Source organism: Pinus tabuliformis, chromosome 4_2 (genome assembly GCF_031772625.1).
Source record: "Pinus tabuliformis cultivar Carrire ecotype Pingquan chromosome 4_2, CPIR1, whole genome shotgun sequence".
NCBI classification, from domain to species: Eukaryota; Viridiplantae; Streptophyta; class Pinopsida; order Pinales; family Pinaceae; genus Pinus; species Pinus tabuliformis.
Window position 1 is genome coordinate 1,090,857,052 of NC_142304.1, and position 11,180 is coordinate 1,090,868,231.

Here is an 11,180-nt window from a genome sequence, read left to right on the forward strand (position 1 = left end):
TGGCTTTTACAAATATATTTTATTTTATATAAAATTTCTAAATTTAAGGTGACTTAGTATTAATTTTAATATTGACACGTTCAAAAAATTAACTCTTAGACGCTTCAAAATACAACGTTCGATCAGATTGCAAATCTTTCGTAGCACTATCAGTTATGACGGGAAGTTGCAAAGCTTCCTGTCATCGGAAAAAGCCAAGAAACCATACAATTTTTTGTTGTTAATTTTAAAATAAAAACTATATTCATGAAATTCACTATATAAGCAAGCATTGCAGGTTCTGCGATGCCAACTGAACATGGCAAACTGCCATTAAAAAAATCAATAAGAGATTTCTTCATTTCAAACCTTCCCATCTTATCGCTGATATAGTTTTTATATCACAGATACTGAATCTTGTTGCAGTCCATTGGCATTGCTGGATGGGATGGGTTGGCTAGACTGCTAATTGGATACTCTGTAAGAGCGAAACTAATGGTTAAAGCCTATGTCCGTAATTCAGGGGATGCTAACTTGGTTTTGCTGAATTAGCGGTTTGCAGGCATCGATTTGGGCCAATTTGACTTGAAAATTTGAGTTGGGTTCCCAAACTTTTATGCTTATTTCAAACCCATATGAAGGATATGTTCTAATCCTGTGAAAGGCGAATTGGGCTTTGGGTTTTTCCACATAATTCAGGTTTTCAGCCCTTATTAGGCTGAAAGAAGCCTAGTAGTGTTGTGCTGTTATAGTGCTTGTTGCAGCCTATGACCTTGGGCCTGTACTTGTATAAGTTTTAGAGTTCCTGTGTAGTTTTCTTTCAATTTTCATCATGCAAAACGGAGGAGGATATTACGACACAAAGAAGAATGATGACATATGTGAGGATGGCTGTGGACAGGTACATATGTATATCATCTTTTCTGGGCTTGTTTGTAACATATTTGCAGTAAAGAGCTTTGATTAGCCTTGAGAAATTGCATTCATTCTATGGCTTGTTGATGGTGATTTTATCATTTCTTTTTGTAATTTTATGATTATTTTAGTATGATGATATTTCTTCTGTCTGATTGATTTGCATAAATTCTCCAATTCAATTATACTTCAAACGAAGTGAACTCAACTGTCATGCTAGTATCTTGAATAATAATGGCCTTAATAGTTTCTGCGCTGGTTGATGGCTTTTTAGTATTCACCGATTTCCTTCACCTCTTTTAGGAGGTTTTATTGTGTTCTTGTAGGAAACATGATTTGGAGAATGCTCTGAATCCTTGGAATTGCTGCCAATGCTATAAATAGATGATTGAGAATTCACAATTCCTAGTGTGGACCTCTCAAGCCTTAATCATATTGTAGGTGTCTAACAAACAGAGTTATATTTTAGCTTTAACCTTCACTAGCATAACATGCTTTTATTTTTGAGAAAATCAGAGTTAGAAGGTAAAGCTATAGAAGGTACCTTTTTGCTGTTTAGAAGGTAAGGTTATAATATACCTATGGAAAAAGCTGTTTTTTTCATATCCTTTCCTACTCTTCTCCAAGAGTGTTGTCAATTGTTCAGTGTTCCAGGGGGCAGGGCACTTCCTCCACGTTTAACTTGCTTTGGGGATGGAGGTGTGCCGGGAGAAACGCATGGGAAATGTTTTCCCAGTGTGGAGGAAGTGTTTTGTCGACAAGGGACATCTAGGTGCCCCCTAGCCCTAGAAGTAGGATGCCTAGGTGACCCCTATTCCCAGATGTTTTGTCTAACAACCCATGAAGATAGAAAGATAGGGGATAGAGCAATGATATTTTTTTATCTTACTTTTTTTTATCTTTATAATGTGACATTCTCCTTTATCTTCTTTTTTTATCTTTTTACTTAAATTTTTAACATTATCATTAATTGTTTCAGGATGTTTGAGAGTGATTTCAGCTTCACTGGACTTTATATCTGGAAAGTTGAATTTCATCTCCATTCAGAATTCAACAGACTTCATAGTTTTAAGGATTTCAGGATTGGCAGGATTATAGTGTTTCCACTATGAATTTGCATGGGATGAATTGTTATTGTTGAGATTTTATCATCATTTTTTTTTATTTGTATAATTTTAGATTCCTCATGGTCCCCATATCTCCCTAAATTTCCCTAAAATTTGGGTGTGTTTCAACAGGTTGCCCTTGTACATCTCCCTGCTCCTGTGCTCCCCTGTCCCAGAAACTTAAACAAAATTTTGTTTCTGGATACCTGGATATGGATATTTATTTTCATAGCCTCCTGTCTCCAAGGGAACTAGTTTATTATCATTAACGTTTATTATTTAGATATCCTCCAAAGCTAAACTTTTATTTCTTATTTTAGAGGTTCCCCTAAACTGCCTTTTTTTATTACTGGTATTTAGATGCTCCCCAGAATTTAGTTCTTTTTAGAAATTTAAATGTTTACAAGACTTGAGTATGGCTTATTATTATTCCTAGATGTCTATGGGAAACATGTCTGTGTTCGCTGCTTAACTGTAACTATGAAACATGTTCTGTAGTGGGTTTTCTTCTCTTAATCAGTCTGTACCAAGATGAGTTTTATATGAAAGGGACTAGAATCTTTCCACCCACCCATTGCAATTGATTTGACGTGAACCAAGTTTTTCTTTCCGTTCGTTTAGATTATGAGTTTTTCCTTATTTTACCCCATAATAGTAGGATGACTGTGTAGCAAAGATTGATGAAATTTGATGTCATAGTTTCGAATTTTAAGTTCTGTGATTGCTTTTCATATTTCTGAACTTCTACATAGATGAGTTTAGGTCATTTCCAGAACATCTTTATGTTTAGAAAACGCCCGATATATGTGGGTGGCAACTGATCCAGTGTACCATAACGGACTTGAAATAATTTTGCGCCACTTCCCAGACACTCTCATATGTAGGTAAATACATGTTAATGTAATGTTAGGAAGTGACGGATTTCATATATACCACGAATCACCTGCATTTTAAAGCCAATTATTTAGCGGTTTTATTCAATGAAGCTTCCTTTATGTCGATATCAATTTTGCAGTTTTTCAAAATTGAATCATCGAATTTAGAAGTGAAGGTATGAAATTAGGGATTGTGTACGAGCTTGCGAGATAAAGGGGTGCATAGCATTTTCCTTAGCGTGTCCTCTAAGCTGGAATGATGCTTGAGAATTTTTCTAAGACTGAACTTCAAATTTCACTTGAGGTTTCTTGGCCACTCTGCAGCCGAATTCTCATCTCAGAAAAAAAAAGCATTGCATAATTCTAGCCTCCAAAATCTTGTTTTTTTTGCTCAACAATATCTCCTGTACCTTTGGATATAATGCTGGTAGCTAAAAAATATAGTTGGAGTCAGTTTGTTGGATGTAAATATTCCTGAGAGTATTCTATAAGAAATGCTTTGGATAAATAGAGAGCGAACTTAAATGAGGTCAGGGATTTATCACATATAACTTTCAGCCTCAGGGCTGAACTGAAACATTTAGAAATACACCTGCAAATATCTTAAATCTGTCCACCACTAGTCTAGGCAAGTTCAAGTAGATAAATACTGCAAAATGCTTCCAACAATTGGTCAATGCAACAGCCCTTTGATCATGATGTAATCAAGTATGTATATTTGAAAATTACATTTAGTAACACTGGAAATATATCAACACGTTTCAGGTCCAAAGTTTCATCTAAAGCATGTCAAATCACTTAATATTTTAGCCTTGTTGTTCCAAAATCAGCATATCAAAACATCCATGAAACTTGCTCAAAACACATGAAAACAAGGTCTGAAAATCAGATCATAATAACAGAATTTAGGACCGTAATGGTGCAAGTCCTTTTTATCACAATATGAAGATAGTGTACAATACGTTAGCATTGCAAAAGATGGTGTACCAAGTCTTCCTGCTTTATCTCAAGCAAGAACTTCTCCAAAGCTTCCCCAGCACTGCCCAGAGCAATCACACTCTCTGCAAACTCTAACGAGCAACAATGCTTACCAAGGAATCTCACCAAGCTATACTGACCTTTCCATAACCTCAACAACAAGCTAGCATCACATGAACTGTCCAACCCTTAGCTTAGATCCGCACTTGCATCTCACAAGCTTTACTCTTCACTTGCGGCACACAAGCCCAGGATCTCCAGTGCATGCCTCTCACAAGCACTTCCCTGTTACATGAGTAAATAATTGTTCTTCTGAGATCCTCCAATAGCCAGCATCACACCATCACATCTCTAAGACGCAATACAAGTGATAACAAAGACAATCTCCTCCCTTTATATATACTGAGGTGAGAGAGGCTAACAATAAAACATGGACTAGGTCCACAAGCAACCCTATTGCTAAGTCAACAACAATGCCTCCAGTGTAGAGCTGCTTTAAGCATGAATGCCACAGGGCACAATAGGGTTTCTACCATAGATGAAGATATTCATCTAATATTGATACAATTAACGAAACAATTATTTTGAAATCATCTTGATTATTTTGTGGAACAGTACAGGTGTGTGCCAAGATTGGTCAATTTTCCCTAATTTTCTCCCAATTATTGCTGATTTAATCTTTTCAGGACTTTTGTCCATTAATTGGTTATTATGATTATTTCATCTATGGTTTTCTACAATCCCAAAGGTGGTGCACTCTGCACTCTCCAAATCTAGGTGTCCTCATGTCAAGGGCTTCTTTAAGCAAGATGGTCCATTCACCAACAATGGCTCCTCAAGTAAATTTTTCCTCCTTAACATATATTCAAGGTAGCTCCTATGCTTCTAGGGCTGTGTGGACAACCTCCAAGTGCATAATGTCCTCCGAGGTTGTTAATCCACTTGTCCTAAGCACCCATCCTCCTAAACAAGTGCATCCATGTAGAAGGTGTCAAACTGCCATGTGTGCCAACTGCCACATCAAAGTAAGCCTCCCTAGCATATAGACCTTCTAAGCTCTCAAAAACTAAGTCAATCAATATACAGCAAAGCGGATAGGGGACCACTGAACCTCCACATCACATGAAGCACTCCCCTAGCTAGCTCAAAATGCTTCTGGAGCAACCAATAGCTAATATGGTCTAGAGTCTAGACTCTTTAGTGTTGCCTTGCCTCTAGAGTCTCTACATTATGCCAGGGTACCACAGCTTCGTTGTGCATTAACCGTTGATATGAGAATGTGCATGTGTCATATGGTTATAGGTTTACAAAACCGACCTATGATGCTGCTACTCTGTTTCTGTCGGCATATGTGGCAACATGGATTTGATCATGATGCATTATACTAGCTGGATGAAGGGGCAATGCCAAGTGGAAGGTTTACAACCAATCACTCTGTGCTGAACGACACTTTCATGGCTCCTACTATCCTTCTCCTGGGCTCCATGATAATGAGTGGAGTCCAAATACGCAGATCATTGGTACTGGACATATCAATGACTAAAGTCACGTCTGAAAAGATTGTTGAAAATCCGCAAGCACAGTAAACACATCACCTCTCAATGAAACAGTCAGCATATAGCTCTGGTAATATGAGCAAGTCATCCAAGCAATGACATTTCTAAATGATGGCTGTGCTCAGAGGTGCTTCTACATCCCTGTATGAGGGAGATGTTGTAACATGGTTAATGCTGACCTCATCATATGCTGGACCATATACTATCACAGAAAAGTAATTAACATTATTACAGCCATATATGAGATGGACCAAATATAATGAAACAGTAAAAATATCAGTTAAATAAATTCTTCATATACTTTACACTAAACAACTCATATTACACTTAGTTATGGGTTGATTCACATTTTCTTATAGAACACCATATGCTTTCTTGGAATAAAAAAATTAGCACAATTGTAATACTGGACCCCTCTCAACGCTTGATATATCTGAGATTAAGATGTATCTATGCTGGTATGATTTCAGATGATTACATAATCACCTCAAACCTACTGCATAACAAAAATGCTGGTGTGGCCGAGCATATTTATTGAGTGAAGTGGTGAAAGAACTGAAAGGTAGATAAACAAATTTTGTATATGCTATGAATGTCTCTCAATGTCACACACATAACTATGTGAGCGAAATTTAGAGCAGAATATTATGCCCATTCTAAATTCAATTTGGAGACATTAGGGGAATTTTGAAGTAAAAAATGAGCCTCAAGACAAGAAATGTAATAGCAAAATTAACTTTAAGAGAACCAATAGGATTCAAGATGATGTCATCCCTAGGGGTAAATATTTTTGGAGGGAAAAGAAGAAAATTACTTGTTGATTGTATTTTTGGCTTGTCTCCTTATAGATTTACTCAAATATGAATTGTAGACATCTATTGGATGCAGAATTAAATTTCACATCCAATGAGTACCTACTCGACATGAGTAGACCCACATCGAAAAAAATTGAAAATACATGAATTTTTCGATGTGGGTCTACTCAAAAGTATGTCGAGTGGGTATTCATTGGATGTGGAATTTAATTCCATATCCAACGGGTATCTACATTTGATATTTGAGTACACCTATAAGGAGATAAGCTGAAAATACAATAAAAATATAGTTTCTTTTCTTTTTCTTTAATAATTCAGAACTCTTATTTTATTATTTTAACTATTATTTTCCTTAAGAGGCACATTTTGGACCTCAAAATTCCCATAATGGACAGTAGATCCATTACAATTCTGTGTTGAAAAAAAGAGTCTTACCACCCATAGTTCATGGATGTGTTTTAACTCTGGAGTAACCAATTCAAGACAAGTTCATCTTAAAGGAGGCATATCAACACTATGAAGATTCGGCAGTCAAATATAGTGTCAACAGTGTTACATTCCAGGTACTTCAGTTTTTAAAATCTGCCCTATTTTACCAATTTACATGCCTGCTGATTTTTTTTTTAAAACAAAACTCCATTACTGCTGCAAAACATAAGGGCATATCTTGTATGGCTTTGGGTTGAAAAAGGCCACATCAGTTCCTATACACCATCTTAATATTTGGCCTATCTTTAGTGCAATGGATTGGAAGGGATAACTCTCGACTAGCAGACATTACAGATTGTAGGGATTGTTTTAACATTCTTTGTTGAACTCCTAATAGCAGAATCCCTCTATCTTTCAGGTTTTTCTAACAGTATTAAACCCTTGATACAGCAGGTCCTCTCAATTTTTTTATTTTTTTTGCATTTTTGAGAGAACCACACATCATCTTGAGAGGACGGCACATCATCTTTCCGTGTGTAGAGTAGCCAACTCGAGAGAAATTGCTAAAGGTGTACCAATAGCACTAAGAGGAGGAAACAGTCAAATACATTGTCAACAAAACACATTACATGCATGCCAATTTATTTTTACAAAACCACCTTTACCAATTTGTATGGACTTGAGGCTGAGGAAAACCGCATCAATTCCTATGCAACAACTTCAACTTTGGCCTATCTTTAGTACAATGGATTGGGAGGAGACGAATCCCGAATAGCAGACGTTACAGACAGCAGGGATTGTTTTAGCATCTGTTGATGACCTCCTAATAGCAAAACTGCTACATCTTTTATATTTCCTAGCATCCCTACACCCTTGAAACCTCAACCACCCAATCAAACAAGATTTTTAGGAAATTCAGTTTATTTGAGAGACAAATGTAGAAAAAAGAAGAAAAACATAATTAAGATCTAGATTCTTTTTTCAAGAGTCAATGGTTTTGTAGTAATAGAGGGATGTTGCAGATTTGTTGCAGCTTAAGCAGGGGTGAAGACATTCACAAAAGTGGGGTCTTAGAATCAATCAACATGCCTAGAAGGCCATCAACTTCAGACGTCTGGCTTGAGCTTTGACTCATTGCATCTCCAAAAAAGCATTGCAAACGGATTATGATGTCATAACATAGAACAACTTGGTTACCTGTCAGGGCAGTTATTGGATATCTATGCAAAGGTGACATGCGTTACAACTCATCCCAACTTCTTCAGTTCACTAGGAACTTTCATCAGGATAAGACAACGGTGAATTGGAGAGAGATAGTGACCAAATAGCAGTTGCAATAAAAGTGCTGAAAGACAGAAAAATTTGGGATTGGAGGAACAGAGGACAAAGAAGGAATTTGACGAATTGTTCCATTAATTCTTCAATGCAAACATTTCAGAAGGGATTACTTCTCAAACAGGCGTGGCTGTCAAACACCAAAGTCCCGAATGGAAGGGGGTAGCTAGGATAATTGCAAAGCTGATTTTTCGCAAGTATCATCCCTCTTATATTTTATTCAATCCTTTTGGTTAGTGCCAGCATAAAAAAAGTGATAAATTGTCAAAATGGCAAAGCTGCTAAAGGAACTATGTTCCAGAATTTGAAATATTGGAACTCAGAAAAGGAAATCCATGTGAAAATATATTATAGATGTACTTTAGCACACTTTTGTACAAACAGATCAGCCACTTATTTGTTGTATATTAGTGGAGACTTGGTCAAACTTGATCGCTCTCTCGTAGTTTTATATCCCTAATATAGATACAAATGAGGTTCACATTTGCAGTTCCGATGATTCGCTTTTATATGTACATCCTTGTTTTTGTTTATTCACCTGTAAGCGGATTTTCCTACATTTTTCTATTGTGGTAATATCAGTTGGGTATCTTAACCCAAAGATTAGGGCCTCTTCAGATGTTATAACGTCTCAATAAGATGTTATAACTCTAAATAATATGTAAAATATCAGTTGGGTATCTTAACCCAAAGATTAGGGCCTCTTCAGATGTTATAACGTCTCAATAAGATGTTATAACTCTAAATAATATGTAAAATATCTGTGTTTTTTATTTTTTAACAATGTACATTTTAGGACTTCTCCTCCTTAAACCTTCAACATTGTTATACTAAAAATTCTTGTTTCGTAATCGATGGTCTTTATTCTTCACATATTATTCATACTTGTCAGTGACATCCTATGTTGACCTCTGTAAATGCTTGTGTGAGTGGACCCATTTTCTTTGTTGTTCATTCACAAAAAAACCTGAAAGAGACACAGCTGAAGACACACACACACAATCTGATCAGAACAACTCAAAAAGAAACTTATGTCATTTATTTTACATAATCTTCACTACGAAGTGACTGTGTGAGGCTAATTCCTGTGAATGGGAGGTCCAGATTTTAGTGGGAATGACTTTGATTACTGCAATCACATTACTGTAAATTTTGACAATTGTATTGCTTTTCATGTACCTTAGATAGCAGAACTATAAATAGACGTAGTTATTAGTTTGGTGTGAGATTGAGATAATCGCAGTAACGAGAATTGTGAGGATTGAAAACGATTCTGCTGATGTTTATTAGCTTAGGTAGCTGAACTAAATGGATGTGTGATGTTTTGCTCAATGGTTTTGAATGATTCTCAAAAGTGCTCAAAATGGGTGGAGAAACAAATGAGTTCTGAATGTTTATAATGGATAGTTTATCTGACCTGTAGGTAACCTATTTCTTGTTATTCTATCTGATTTGACAATGTTAATTTGGTTGCCAAATATGTTTTCATGTGGAAAAAATCTTAGGATTTAATCTTGGTTCTTTGCAGGATGTGAATGGAGATATCTCGAGCATGTCACGCCTACGTTGTATTTTTAGAGAGATAGATATCAGGTCTTTGATCCTCTTGTTTGTCATTGTTCCAACTTGTATATTTGTAATACACTTTCATGGGCCGAAGATAACGTCCTTTCTTCGTCCTCTTTGGGATTCTCCACCGAAACCTTTTAATCAAATTCCTCACTATTATCATGAAAATGTCTCTATGGAGAAGCTTTGTCACCTTCATGGATGGAAACCTCGGGAGACTCCTCGGCGCATTTTTGATGCTGTGCTTTTTAGCACTGAGCTGGATATGCTTTTACTTAGATGGAATGAATTGCTGCCTTATGTAACCAAATTTGTGATTCTGGAATCTAATTCAACATTTACAGGTTTGTCAAAGGCATTCATTTTTGAAAGAAATAAAAAGATGTTTGAGTTTGCAGAATCAAAGTATCTTTATCGAATGGATGGAGGTCACAATCTCGTTGGACTGCATCCCTTTCATGAAGAAGGATTACAAAGGGTGGAATTGGATCGCTTGTTACATGTCTCTGGTATTAAGAATGGTGACCTGCTTATTATGTCAGATGTTGATGAGATACCCAGTGCACATACTATAAACCTTCTTAGGTGGTGTGATGGTATACCACCAATCATGCATCTACAAATGCGTGATTATTTGTACTCTTTTGAGTTTTTTCAAGGTTACAGTGATTGGCGCTCATCAGTTCACATTTATCAATTTGGGAAAACACGCTATGGACATTTCCGTCAATCTGATGAGCTTTTCGCTGATGCAGGCTGGCACTGCAGCTTTTGCTTTCGCCACATAAGTGAATTTATTTCTAAGATGAAAGCATACAGTCATTCTGATCGTGTCAAGTTCTCTCATTATTTGAATCCTATGAGAATACAGGATGTGATTTGTCGTGGAGCTGACCTTTTTGACATGCTACCAGAGGAGTATTCTTTTCAACAAATAATAGCGAAATTGGGGTCTATACCGCACTCATTTTCTGCTGTACATCTTCCATCTTATTTGATCCAGAATGCTGAAAAATTTAGATTTCTTTTGCCAGGCAGCTGTCAGCGTGAATCTGGCTAGAAAATCAATATTAAAAAATGGAGCAAATGTGCGGGCAATGCCATTTGACATGCTACCAGAGGAATATTCTTTTCAAGAAAAATAGTGAAAACATATTTTACACTTGATTCTTATTCTGCTGTACATCTTCCATCTTATTTGACCCAGAATGCTGACAAGTTTAGGTATTATTTGCCAGGCAGCGGTCTGTGCCATCTTGGCTAGCATTTTTTCCACGAATAACTATACAAAAATGGAGCTAATAGGTATGCAATGCCATATGAAATGTATTAAGCCCATTTAGGAAATCCCTGTTGCTGATCATATTAATTTATCCATTGAATAGACTGCAAATTTCATTCAAGTTCAGTTCAGTTTTGAGTGCATTTAAACAGTATCTATGTTTACTTCCTTCTTGTTTGTAATGTAATGTTCTGACAAGCTGCAACACAAATTTATAATAGCTAGATATTACCAAGCCAAGAGGTGTAGTTCAGTTGAATTAAATGTAAATTTTTGTCAGTAATATGTAATAGAAAAAAATAGATGAAATGTGTTTCAAGAATCTACCCAAAAAGTAGCTG

At 36.3% G+C, this 11,180-nt stretch overlaps 1 protein-coding gene across 1 annotated transcript; it reads left to right on the forward strand.

Annotated features, from left to right (window-relative positions):
- The first annotated feature begins 305 nt into the window (after positions 1–305).
- On the forward strand, positions 306–10,934 carry LOC149173439 (uncharacterized). The gene is made up of 2 exons (XM_089427934.1): positions 306–880; positions 9,517–10,934. Exons 1-2 carry the CDS (start codon positions 812–814, stop codon positions 10,615–10,617), a joined length of 1,170 nt encoding a protein of 389 aa, XP_089284060.1. The 5' UTR covers positions 306–811; the 3' UTR covers positions 10,618–10,934.
- The last annotated feature ends 246 nt before the right edge of the window (positions 10,935–11,180 follow it).